General features: G+C 46.0%; 1 protein-coding gene across 3 annotated transcripts in view; it reads left to right on the top strand.

Annotated features, from left to right (window-relative positions):
- Window positions 1–9,894, top strand: part of LOC134936222 (transcription factor VBP-like) — a 34,707-nt gene extending 24,813 nt beyond the window's left edge. Inside the window, exons 1-3 of one of the 3 annotated variants that reach the window (XM_063931193.1) lie at window positions 2,942–3,014; window positions 4,656–4,725; window positions 5,816–9,894. In XM_063931193.1, coding sequence (XP_063787263.1) covers window positions 5,901–6,899 — 999 coding nt within the window. In that variant the 5' untranslated portion in view covers window positions 2,942–3,014; window positions 4,656–4,725; window positions 5,816–5,900 and the 3' untranslated portion in view covers window positions 6,900–9,894. Of the gene's footprint in view, window positions 1–2,802; window positions 3,015–4,655; window positions 4,726–5,815 lie in introns of those variants that run through there. The other 2 variants (XM_063931192.1, XM_063931194.1) reach the window with 2 other exon arrangements.
- Window positions 9,895–13,927: the final 4,033 nt, after the last annotated feature.

Raw genomic sequence — 13,927 nt, 5'->3', positions numbered from 1 at the left:
AAGGCCAGCCAAGGGTGACCCAGAACAACTGGAACTGCTGGGCAATGTGTTAGGTAGAATTCAATATTTTCGGAATGTAAGGCTCCTACTGTAAGTACTACGGGAGGTGTACGGTGAGTAATTACCCCATTGGAAAGCGGACTCCCATCTAAGCCGTGCATGGTGATACACCTATCCAATGGTAACTGTGGAATGCCTAAGGCCTTAGCCCAAATTAAATCCATAAAGTTTCCTGCAGCTCTACTGTCAACAAAAGCCGACACCAAAGAACTGAGGCTGCCCAAGGAAACCTTAACTGGGACTAAAAGAGAGTTATTCGAGGAGATAAGCTGCAGACCTAGGTGAACCCCCTCACAATTCACCTGGTCAAAGCGTTTCCCGACTTGTTCGGACAATTACGAGCAAAATGTCCCTTACCACCACAGTACAAAGACCGGAATTTTGCCTTCTGGTTTTTTCCTCAGGAGACAGCCGGGAGAGACCCATCTGCATGGGCTCCTCGACGTCCTCTGGAATGGAATAAACACAGGGACTAGACCTTACAGATGTTCCTCTTTCAGCCCTCCGCTCTCTGAGACGACTATCAATCTTTATAGAAAGCTCCATGAGTTTATCAAGAGTCTCAGGAGCGGGGTACTGGAGGAGACTGTCTTTAATAAACTCTGATAAACCGAGGCGAAACTGACTGCGCAGGGCTGGGTCATTCCAGCCACAGTCGTTCGACCAACGGCGAAACTCAGTACAATAAACCTCTGCAGGATTTCTACCTTGTTTGAGAGCGCGCAGCTGACTTTCAGCGGACGCCTCTCTATCTGGGTCATCATACAAGAGCCCTAAAGACTTAAAGAAAGCGTCTACTGACAACAACGCAGGATCCTCTGCTCTTAAACCAAATGCCCAGGTCTGAGGATCCCCCTGGAGTAAAGAAATAATAATCCCAACCCGCTGAGATTCAGTACCAGAGGAAGTAGGTCTTAAACGAAAATAAAGTTTACAGGATTCTTTAAAATTAAAAAATTATTTTCTATCACCAGAAAAACGGTCAGGCAAATGCATCTTTGGTTCAGGGACTACCTTTGGGGAGGCTCGCAAAAGATCTTCCTGCGACCTCACCCGAAGAGAAAGATCCTGAACCATCTGAGTAAGTTCTTGAATCTGATTGACTAAGAGCTGGCCAGGATTTGGCCCTAAACCTGTCGGATTCATGAGGCCAAAAAACTTTAACAAAAACTGAATGAGAAAAAATTAAACCCTGTTTAATTTTAGTTTTTGGTAGGGCCGGTAATAATGTTATGATTCCAGCACTCTGGTCTGAGGAGATCTTATTGCGAGGACCGGAGCACTGGAACGTAATGCTGGGGAAGGGTGCGGGAATGGAAAATAGCCCCTGGCGCCCTAACTCCGTTGTCTCGCCCGTGCTGTCAGAAATCCCCTGCGAGACTATGGTTGCTTGAGCCCATGGCAGCCGCGTTTGAAGGGCGGATTATGTCTGCCCAACTCCGATGCCCCCTCAGATCTTAATGGGAGACAAAGGGAAATCCGAGACAGGGTGATAACAAGGGGCCCTCTGACTAAACAACCAGGCCAGGGGCTACAAGCTAACTGGAAACTAGAATATGTGCGGAAAAACCGCCAGGGAAAAGGACAACCAAAATATCCACTTGTCCACTCTCCTACCCGGCACCGCCGAGTTCCGGAGAGGACTTGTGGAAGCGGAACCCTCCGCAAATGCTCCGAAACAGAATATAAAGATAAAGCGGCTGAGCCGCAACACACGGCAGAGCCGCAACTCACGAACACCACTCAATATTCTCTGGTGATCGATGAGGACTACAGGGGACCAAACGACTTCTTGAGATGAGATGACAACTCCAAGATACAGGACTTCTGAGGACAGGAATGACCGGACACAGCAGGACTGGAACAGACGTTCAGCAAACCAAAACAGCATGCAGGAAGCTATTACCGGCGTCTGTGTGAAGCACTGAGAAGCATTTAACAAAGAGTCCTCCAATCAGATGCCCCCAGTCTAATTGCCCCAAATGCTGTGCAGCTGCCCTGCTGCACGCCCACAAGACCAGCGTGTATGTTGAAATCTGACCCTGCAACGGGGAACGCGGTCCGTCCATGGCGTCCCCGTTGCCAGGGTCCAGGCGGCTCAGCCGCTCAGCGTCCCTAGTTGCTAGGCGCCGGGCCGCAAAGACATCGCGGACCCCGGCGCCTAACAGATTCTAACTGGCAGGTTCCTAGAAGTCGGCAGAATATGTGATTGGAGGAAATAACATGTCAACTGGAAACCCCCCCTGAGTGCGCACCTGCACCATATGTAATAAAACTGCTACCGTATGTAATAAAATACCTCACATGCACACAATAGTGTTACTTGCCATAATCATAATCAGCAGGACCCCTCCATCCCCACCCCACACTACCCCACCTAGTAGTGTGGACTCCTTCATGTCTGAGGCTACATTGTGCATTTCTTTAGTTTGTGGAGGCAGCTGCTGAAAGTGCAGAGGGAGGAACATTGAGACATGCCATGCTGAGATTTGTAGTTCCACAACAGCTGAACAGCCTCAGGCTCACCCAGTCCCCTTCCTGCACACCACGCAGTTACAGTATGATAAATACAGTATGCAGACGTCAGAGCTGGGCAGTGCTTACACTGGCTTGTGCAGTTGCTTTCATTATTCAGTGCTAGTAATAGTATATCTGGATATCTTTTTAAGATGAGAGGTATGGGGAGGAGGACAGGGGGGGGGGGGGGGGGGAGAGAGTGCAGGAGAAGGAGGGAGAGGGAAATAAAGGGACAGAATGAGAGAGAGGGGAGAGGCTGGCACATTCTCACAGGACGCACTAGGGTTAAGTAAGGTGACTGCTCAGCCTGATGTGAACTCTGTAGGGCAGGGAGAGAGCTGTGTGTATATACAGATAGATGATAGTGTGAGGCAGCCACAACAACGGAGGCGTCCTCTGCTGCAGCCGGAGACAGGGGAGCTGTGCAGCCCACACAGGTACAGTATATATCCCCTCATTATAGGAAACCCTGTGCCTGAAGAGCTCACACTCCAATAGATATACAACTCTATATATTATATATATATATATATATATATATATATATATATACATACAGTATGGGGAGTCAGAGCTATTCCTCTCATACACTGTACACAGAGCACTCAGACATGAAGTGGAAGAAACGCTAACAGGGGAATCCTGTCCTGCAGAGCTGACACTCACATGCACAGACATACAGCTGGAAGGGACATGGACATAGGGAAACCCTGTCCTGCAGAGCTGACACTCATATACACAGACATACAGCTGGAAGAGACATGGACAAGGGGAATCCTGTCCTGCAGAGCTGACACTCACATGCACAGACATACAGCTGGAAGAGACATGGACATATGGGAATCCTGTCCTGCAGAGCTGACACTCATCTACAGAGACATATAACTGGAAGGGACATACAGTAAGAGGAATCCTGACCTGCAGAGCTGACACTCATCTACACAGACATATAACTGGAAGGGACATACTGTAAGAGGAATCCTGACCTGCAGAGCTGACACTCATCTACACAGACATATAACTGGAAGGGACATACTGTAAGAGGAATCCTGACCTGCAGAGCTGACACTCATATACACAGACATATAACTGGAAGGGACATACAGTAAGAGGAATCCTGACCTGCAGAGCTGACACTCATCTACACAGACATATAACTGGAAGGGACATACAGTAAGAGGAATCCTGACCTGCAGAGCTGACACTCATATACACAGACATATAACTGGAAGGGACATGCAGTAAGAGGAATCCTGACCTGCAGAGCTGACACTCATATACATAGACATACAAATGGAAGAGACATAAGGGGAATCCTGTCTTGCAGAGCTGACACTCATATACATAGACATACTGTACAACTGCAAGGTGCATACAAGGAACCCTGTCCTGCAGAGCTGACACTCATATACACAGACATACAACTGGGAGGACCATAAGATGAATCCTGTCCTGCAGAGCTGACACTCATATACACAGACACACAACTGGAAGGGATATAAGGGGAATCCTGTCTTTCAGAATTTACACTCATATACACAAATTACACAGACATACAGCTGGAAGGGACATAGTAGTGTCCTGTCTTTCAGAGCTGACACTCATATACGGAGAACACAGAGAGCTGAGAAACCATTGCACAAAGATATATCATTTTGTCCTGTCCTGCAGAACTTACACTCTGATTACAGAGAGGATAGATACACATCAGAGAGGGGAGGAATTTATATGATACAGACAGTGTAAGGCAAAGCAATAGAATGGTATTCTGTACTGCAAAGCTTACTTTCTAATAATAGAAGCAGATAGATACATTACATTGGGGAATAGCAATAACACAGTAGGATCAGCAACTAATAGGAAAAAAGGCATTCCGTCCCACAGAGCTTACACTCTAATGTGTAGCCAAATAAAATATACAGTATGCATGGCACATTAGTTTATATGTTCAGAAATATTTCTATTAGAGCAAAATTGTGCATTTTTTGTAGCTATGCCCCAGAGCTGTGTGTTTACTAGGCTTATGTGTGACTGTGTGCTAATGTGGTATAATTGTGTTGTTTTTTTAATCTATACAGTGACGGTGATTGCATATTCCTTTGTGTGTTTGTGTGAGACACGCCCGGGTTGAGGCTTCTATCCTGGGAGGTGATTATTTATAATTTTGCTGTCTAAGAACTGATAATTTAATGAGAACTGGGTAACAGTGTGCGTAGGCAAGTACAGCCCCCTGCGTGTGTACGAGTGAGCGCACGCTGCTCCACAGGGTGTTGTGGATGTTATCTTTGTCCCACTCTATGGGGGGAATTCAAATGTTTGAAAATTCTGTTCGGTGTCTGTTTTTTCCTGTCTATTAGACACCCAACTGACTTTTCAAACATTTGAATTCCCCCCTACATGTGTGTGTCTGTCCTACCTCTGGTCTGTATAGTTCTAATGCAATTCAGAGGGAGATTCACCTCCCATGACTTGTCAGGTTTATTTATTTGTTAATGTTAATGTGTATTTGCAGCTTAAAAATTGCCCCTCCCCCCCCCCCACCACCACCACCACTCAAAGTAATACAGATTATAGACACTCTTATTCAAGATCTACATTATAGGTTCCGACCTAGGGTTAGCCGGAGAATTCATTTCTTGCTAGGGAGCTGGATTGAGATTTGTGTTAGAAACCGAGGTGTGGGGTTGAAGATTAGGATTAGGGACGATTGGGGGTCGCTGGATTCAGTCTTCTGCAAACCTAACGGCCAAACGCTAAATCTAAAATAAACACAGGCTCATACTAAAGACAAAAATATAGCACTTTGTACCTTTTTTGTAAATAAGAAATGTATCATTAAACACGGACCGCCCAAATGAACATTCTCAGGATTGTCTGGTTTGTCTGTCTGGACTGCTGCTGCTGCAGCCCCCCGATCTATAGGCTGTATGGTAACAATGGAGTTAGTATTACATAATCGAGTGGAAAGCCCCTTTAATCGTTTTTACTGCTGCCTGTTTGCCAAACATTGTGAAACTCTGTAATTGTGCTATGACTGTGGATGTGGTTACCGGTATCATTCGTGCTGTATTTTTTGTCTTTTATCTGTTTTTATACTGCTGTGTGTACTTTTCATGTATAGTGTAAGTGGTGAACATGATTTGGAACATTTGTGTATTATTTCTGCGCAGAACATAGCTAGTGACTGGTATTCCTAATCTCAGCAGTCATAACTAATTTATCCTCTTGTTTTCTGCAGGAATTCACCCTTTGGTCTCCAACCTTGTACCACCCTGGCTCAACTCAGTGATCTCTCCCCTCCAGCCCTGTCCCCCCACCCTAATATGAATGGCCATGGGCCTTGCCCCATCTCAGAGGATCCTTCTTCTCATCAGGCCCCTCCGACACTTGAGCCCTACGTGACGCCTCCACAAAATGATAATGGTGATGATTCTTCCTCTTCGGGGTCCCTCCTATCGGGTTCTGGTCTCCTACTTGCCCGTTCTCTTCTTGGGCGCCGAAGTAGTCCTTCTTCCCCCAGTTCTTCACCTTCTCCCTGTAGCCTTCGACGCCGTCGCGAGTTCACCCCAGATGAAAAAAAAGATGACAACTACTGGGACAAGAGACGGAAGAACAATGAGGCTGCTAAACGTTCTAGGGAGAAGCGCCGGGCAGGTGACCTTGCACTAGAAGGACGTGTCATTGCTCTGTTAGAGGAGAATGCAAGGCTACGTGCTGAACTTCTTGCCCTCCGATTCCGCTTTGGCCTGGTGCGGGATCCATGTGAGGAACCTCGGGGGACATATGCACCACCGTGTGGACTCCATGAGCCTCCGCCACCTAACCCCCCTCCACCCATGCCTCATTCAGAAGACTCTGGATTTTCCACCCCCAGTGTAGGCAGTCCAGTTTTTTTTGAGGATAGAGTTCCTGAGCAAGAACCCCAACCACTGCAGCCTTCAGCCATAACTTATTATGGAGCCGTTGGAGGAGAGACTGTAGAAAATCCTCGTGTGAGACTGGAGACAATTCCTGACCCCTACAGAAGTCTTCCACACAAGCTACGGTTTAAAGCCTGTGCTCCAGGTGAGGAGTTGCCTCATGCTCCACCACCTGTGTCAAGAGAAGTTAACAGTTTTCCCCCTGAAGTAGCCCCAGGATTTCCCCAGCAACCAGTGCTCTGTCCTCGTGGACGGTGGGGCAGCCAGGTGCAGGACGCAGCACCTACACCGACTGCGAATGGCCCGGACCTGCGGTCCCAGCTTGCCTCGCTCTCTGCAGAGGTTGCCCACTTGAAGAGAATTTTCTCAGAGCAGGTGATGACTCGGAGTGGACCCGATTAGCACTCTAGGCTGCTCGTGAGCTTGAATTCATTACCTACTAACAATGCATACTTGAGAGACTACTGGGTTATTTGAAAGCCACAGTTATTTGGTTTTCTTTAGTGACCCCCGAAACGCGTCAGTGTGACACGTTTAAGAGTTTGGTGCTATAAAGACATTACTTCCTTGGCCAAAGGACTCTAAAGCAGCCACAGTGTTGTAATATCCAGTGAACTTGATTGACCTATTACTCTGTGATACAGAGGAAGTAATGCGATACTGTATACTGAAGACAATAATTGTTTGACTCTTAGGTGTCATTCTGCCAAATATTTTATAACACAGTTTCCTTTCTTGCCTCAATATTTCTACGGCGGTGCTCTGACTTCCCGTCATGTCCCGGTCATAGTGTTGGACATCCATGTAGAGTCTGTTAACTCTTTCACATACACGTCATTGTGTTTGTCACATCACTATTCCTCCTCTTCTCCTCTATGAAAGGCAGTTGTTAGCACATGACTACATACATGGTGTGCGTTGACTACACAACTTCTGTCATGTGTGCTTGTATGTGAGGTGTATGATATTCATAGAAGCGATGTCTTATCTGTGTCCCTCACTTTGTTCTACCCTGATTCTGTGTCCTCACAACAGGATGCAGTAAAAATCAGCAGTCGGGGATCCCAATCCTGGAGTGGATTTATGTCACAAGTGCTCATTAGTCTAAACGGTGCTAAGATACATTATACAGTAGTGCGTGTATACAATGGTGCTTATTTTATACCTACAATATACGTCAGGTGAACTTTGATATTGGTAACACTCTATGAAATAATATACGTAAACAGCCCTGGACCGTCACTATTAACAAGCATTCGCCTCCCGTTGGTATACTTGGCGTCTGTTCCACCATTGCCTGCGTCATTCATGAGCGTGAAAGTTCTGTCATACATGGTGTTCTAGGGAAATGCACAGTACAGAGGACCTGCTTCAAATTTGTAAGTAAAGCAAAAAAAGCATGTAACTTTGTGCCTGGAACAAACCATGGTGCCATGCAAGGGGAGCAAACACAATTACATGTTTTCTGTGCAGGGTAAATACTGTCTGCTTTTGTATGTAGCCCACAGATGCTGGACAACTTTATTTTTACACAGCAATTTAGATTTATTTTTGAACACACCCCACCCAAATCTAACTCTCTCTGCACATGTTACTTCTGCTCCACCTGCAGTGCAGCATGGTTTTACCCAGTTGCTTGATTTTCTGCATTGCTTGCAAACCAGAATGAGGGCCGAAGTATACTATGCTGTAGGGGAAGCCTTGAGAACACTCTTCTAACACTGTTAATGTGACGGCACGGCTTTGCCTGTGCTGCTAGCGAGCAGTGTGTGTAGAAAGCACATGAGTGGGACTTGTGCTTGCGGTGGGAGGAGCTGTAAAGTGGTGAGATCATTCTAAAATGACTGTGTAGCATTATCTCCTGGTTAGTAAGTAATACATTAGTAAGTAATACATTTCGTCTTCAGTGTGACCAGGTTGTGTATCTCCTCAGTTGTATTAATGTTGCCACTCCCCGGCTCCTGTCTCTCCAGTCCCTCTTGCCCTTTCCCAGTGCCTACCTGGATTACTCTTTCATCTTTCGTTTATTTCCACAGATTCTGTCATCATTCCCAAAATCCCATCTATCTCAATCTTAATCGTTCTCCCACCTCTCTCTGCTCAATTGCTGCTAGCAGTATCTTCTGCATCACATTATAGCTCCCTGGTCTACCCCAGCTTATTGCAGCTCCCTTGCACCCCCCTTCCCCACTACCACCATAACCATCATGCAGCCCTGTCTTTCTTACCCTCCTTCAACCTTAGCCTCTCTCACGTTTCCTGATCTATTTTAATTAGCTTCTAAACTTTCCATAATTCCTGTCTCTTTTGCTTTTTCCCCCAGCTCCTATCTCACCCTACACAGCCATCCCCAGGTCCTATCTATCTCACCCTCCACAGCCACTCTTAGCTTCTAATCTATCTCACCCTCCACAGCCAGCCCCATCTCCTATCTCACAACATCTGTTGTACTCACTATTCCTACAGTTCCAGTTTCTCTTACACATTCCACAGGACCAGAATTCCCTGATCCCATCTTCCCTAGCATCCATCTCTCCCACCCTTTCCATATCCCCACTTGATGTAATTCTTACAAACTTCTTTCCTCTTGTCAACTCTCAACTCTGTCACCCTTCTCCTACTCATCTATTTTCACTTTATTTCTCTCCCTTCCCCATCTCTGTCACTCTTCCCCAACACCCTGTACTCCTGGTCTTACCCCAGCTCTCTCACATCAATAGATCCTTTCCTCTCTCTCCTCTCCACAGCTTCTCTCTCTCTCTCTCTCTCTCTCTCTCTCCTCAGCTTCTCTCTCCTCTCCCCAGCTTCTCTCTCCTCTCTCCAGCTTCTCTCTCTCCTCTCCTCAGCTTCTCTCTCTTTGTCTCTCCTCTCCCCAGCTTCTCTCTCCCTCTCTCCTCTTCCCAGCTTCTCTTTCTCTCTCTCTCTCCTCTCCCCAGCTTCTCTCTCTCTCCTCTCCCCAACTTCTCTCTCCTCTCCCCAGCTTCTCTCTCCTCTCCCCAGCTTCTCTCTCTCCTCTCCCCAGCTTCTCTCTCCCTCTCTCCTCTTCCCAGCTTCTCTTTCTCTCTCTCTCCTCTCCCCAGCTTCTCTCTCTCCTCTCCCCAGCTTCTCTCTCCTCTCCCCAGCTTCTCTCTCCTCTCCCCAGCTTCTCTCTCTCTCTCTCCTCTCCCCAGCTTCTCTCGCCTCTCCCCAGCTTCTCTCTCTCTCCTCTCTCCCAGCTTCTCTCTCTCTTTCTCTCTCTCCTTTATGTTGGTTGTCAGTCAATGCCAGGGTAAAGGGCAACATTGAAGACTATATACACCACCACCATGCCCCGACTCACTTGCTACGCTCCCACACCACACTACACACTCATTTGTTACTGATGATTTTAAAACTGTTTTTTTGTAAATAAATAAATGAATTGTTTTAAGATATGGAGCTGTCTGTTCTTCTGACCTACATTCACAATGGTAAATCACAATGCAGTTATTCTCGAATGGGCTAATTTAATGACACGGTACCTACAGCAACCAATAGATGACATTGGGTATAAAAGCCGCTGGGATTCTTTTCACAAAAATGCATGCGCAGGATGGTGGCCCAGAGGTCAGATCACCATCTCGACAGCTATGTATCTTGGAGAGAATATGAAGTTCGTTTATGTCATTTGCGCATGGGCATGACTGCCATCAACAGCTCAAACGGGGCAACTGGAGGCAACTCAGATCTGCCATACTGGACACACACCATCGGAAGTAAGACACCGAAGCCATGTATAATGAGTACAGGTTCGCAGTTACAAACTGTGAGAAACCCACAAAATGGTTGCGACGCGCCTGTGTTTTAGTCACCAGTCCCCCATTACCGCCTAAACGTTCCCTGAGGTATGCTCAGTGGCAAACAAATCACTCCACTGTGAATCAGGCCCATTGTAATTACTGTGCCCTAATGGGATCTGATAGAGATGGGCCACCTAATGAACTATGGGTGAGATGTATGAAGAAGTTTAAATAGAGTGGAGAAGAGAGCCAGTGGAGAAGTTTCCTAGGTGGTAATGCGGCTTTAAGGCCAGATGCTACTTGGATGTGATGTAACCACAATGGAATGACCTGCAAACAAATTCCCCTTGGCAGTCATTATATGGCAGCGTCTGGACTTTCCATTTATTTGGGTGTGTGGATTTAAGTAAATAAAGTAGTAATAAATCGATAGCATATAACACACAGTATATAAACACTAGCAAGTCATACACAGCCATTGATATATAATAATGCCAATTGGGGCCTGATGCAATTCATGCGCTTCACCTAGTTCGTACCCTGCAGAGATAATGGTGCCCCATTGGTGCAATGCTCACGTCTTGTCATCTCTAATTAAAGCATGCAAGCTGTTCAGATATTTCCATCAGAAATAACTTATTCAATCACCTGTGAATTCCATATCGTGACAGTCCCCATTCATTTTTATGCCCATATCACGCATTGGTTTGAGTACGTCATCTTACACTTCGCCAACTCCTCCAGCACAATACTTGTATGGGTTACATCAGACCACAGAAGGGAACTCTGACTCTCTCCAGCACAGTACTTTGGTGGTCATTCCGAGTTGATCGCTAGCCGCTTTCGTTCGCAGCGCAGCGATCAGGCAAAAAAATGGCAGTTCTGCGCATGCGTATGTGGCGCAATTCACATGCGTGTCGTACTATTACAACGAACGATGTAGTTTCACACAAGGTCTAGCGAAACTTTTCAGTCGCACTGCTGACCGCAGAGTGATTGACAGGAAGTGGGTGTTTCTGGGTGTCTACTGACCGTTTTCAGGTAGTGAGTGAAAAAACGCAGGCGTGCCAGATAAAATCGCAGGCGTGGCTGGTGAAAAGTAGGCGTGGCTGGGCGAATGCAGGACATGTTCGTGACGTCAAAACAGGAACTAAATAGTCTGCAGTGATCGCAAGCTAGGAGTAGGTCTGGAGCTACTCTGAAGCTGCACAAAAATATTTTGTAGCCGCTGTGCGATCCTTTCGTTCGCACTTCTGCTAAGCTAAGATACACTCCCAGAGGGCGGCGGCTTAGCGTTTGCACAGCTGCTAAAAGCAGCTAGCGAGCGATCAAGGGCCTTTGTTACAGTGGCATATGTTGTAAAACAGGGAGCAATACATACCAGGACATTCTGGGGCCAGTAGTGTCAAGTTGCAATCTCACACAATAAGACACACAAGTTTCCTGCACCACTTCCCACCCAACAGGGACTCACTCTGAGCACTCCATACCCTACTCGCCCAAGGACCCTCGCAGCTTCCACACTCTTGCTTCCAGACTTTTCATACAGCCATGCTGTCCATGCAGTGACTCCCACCCCCACCCCCTCTATCTATGGGGGCACTTCTCAGGAGGCTTCAATCAATACAAGTACTCCAATGTAATGGAGGGGGTGCTTCTGATTATGCCACGTGATCTTGCAGCCACTCGTTTGTCTAGGGTGCCTTGAAGGTTGAAAAAGAGGTGCCAAGAGGGACGGGGTACTAATTACCTGAGCATGGCTTATTGGGGGGCACCAGTGTAGGCCAGGTCAGCTGCAAAGGGGGACATTGTCAGTTCTGTTTCTTGGTGCTGTTGGGCAACCCCTTTCTGAGTGTTGATTCTACCTGATATCTGTTTCAGCTTATCAGCGACTTCCAGAACATTAATATCCTCCTCATTCATGAGACCAACATCTTCCCGACTCCTGTGCCCTGTAGCTAGACCAAACACTGTTTATCAGTGCCCCACCTACACAAGCATTTCCTTGGATCATGGATCACCTGACTGAAGACCTACGTTCCTGATCATACAAGAGCAATATTGGACTGAAGAAAATTGTAGGAAGGAGTCCTAATTGGCCAGAGGAGGTTTTGGTTGATAAATAAGTAGTAGAAATGCCTAATGAGCATGGCTTAAACTGGAGACATTAATGGAGAAGACAGTGATGTGGTGCCTTTATGCACATGAACCTGTGATGGGCCAATGGTTTGCTATGAGCAATTGCCATTCTGTGTATCAGTGTTCCATACCGCCCAACATATGTGCACTAGAATCCAGACTCCCCGCATGGTGAAGCCGTGCGCTGCTGAAAAGGGAGTTGACCTCGGCTGGACAGGGGTGTGGTCTTGGATGGGAGGGCGTGGCCTAGCTGCATGTTCCCATTCTCGTCATTTTGGGTTTAGCCCCTTGGCTCACACCCCTACCCTCACTGCATCTATTATTGGACACCCGCTGCTTTGCAGTGCAAAGCTGAGGTGATCAAAGGCTCTCAACCTCCCCCCCCCCCCCCAGGCCAGTGGGGCACTGCAGCCTGCAGGTGGGACAGCGGGGCAGTGTCCAAAACACGGGACTATCTCTCTGGAATCAGGATGGTTGAAAGGCATGAAAGGGATCAGTAGTTGCAGGGTATGCTGATTCTTGTAGTGCCAGATCAGAGGATCTTGGAGAGCCTCTAGGTAAGTTAGATCTCAGTTTAGAAATAGATAAATGTATGACCCAAAGTAGGAGCTATTATCATGTAGCTGTAGGACCATCAGAGCAGAGACGCCTTGCCATGGCTGGTGGCTGACCACATGTTTCCAAATGTATGTAACTGAGATCTCTGCTTTGCTGTTATCAGGCAGGGTTTATATGTTTTGAGTGTGCTGAGGGAACTTGTTTTGTTTTTTGTTTACATTAAATGATGTCTGAACTGACCGGTACATGTAATTGTCAGACAGCCCTAAGTGACCAGATTATTATTATTATTATTATTATTATTATTAAGGCTATAAGATAGATAGATAGATAGATAGATAGATAGATAGATAGATAGATAGATAGATAGATAGATAGATAGATAGATGATAGATAGATAGATAGATAGATAGATAGATAGATAGATAGATAGATAGATAGATAGATAGATTGAAGTGCTGCTATATTACTCCATGATTGACTGGCAATGGGTACTGACCAACTTGACTAGCCAGCCATAGGCTATCTCACTGTTTAGCCTGTGGAAAACTTCTTTCTAATTCTGCTGTAATGCTGCTTGAAGAACTGATTGATATGGTAATCATTACATTATTTACAGTACAATAGCGATTTACAGCCCCCTTGTAAAAAATATATTGTCAATTGTATAGCATGTCTTTATATATCAAATATCATGTCCCAATTGTCATATATAGCTGTTACGTATCACAACATGTACTGTAGTTATGGCATGTATTAAACCTATCATCAGAATGAATATGCTTCTTAGTTTCCATGCTGCCCACTAGAGGGAGCTGTAAACTCACTCAACAGCACTATAACAATACCATATATTAATAATAATAATAATAATAATAATAATAATAATAATAATAATAGTTAATTTATTTAGTAATTTTCTCCCAGTACAATCTGTATATTTGCATTTTACAAGCACAAGATACAAAATAAACT

This window comes from Pseudophryne corroboree, chromosome 6 (assembly GCF_028390025.1).
Source record: "Pseudophryne corroboree isolate aPseCor3 chromosome 6, aPseCor3.hap2, whole genome shotgun sequence".
Lineage (NCBI taxonomy): Eukaryota > Metazoa > Chordata > Amphibia > Anura > Myobatrachidae > Pseudophryne > Pseudophryne corroboree.
The sequence above is the reverse complement of the archived record's forward strand: the minus strand, read 5'-3'. Positions and strand labels throughout refer to the sequence as shown.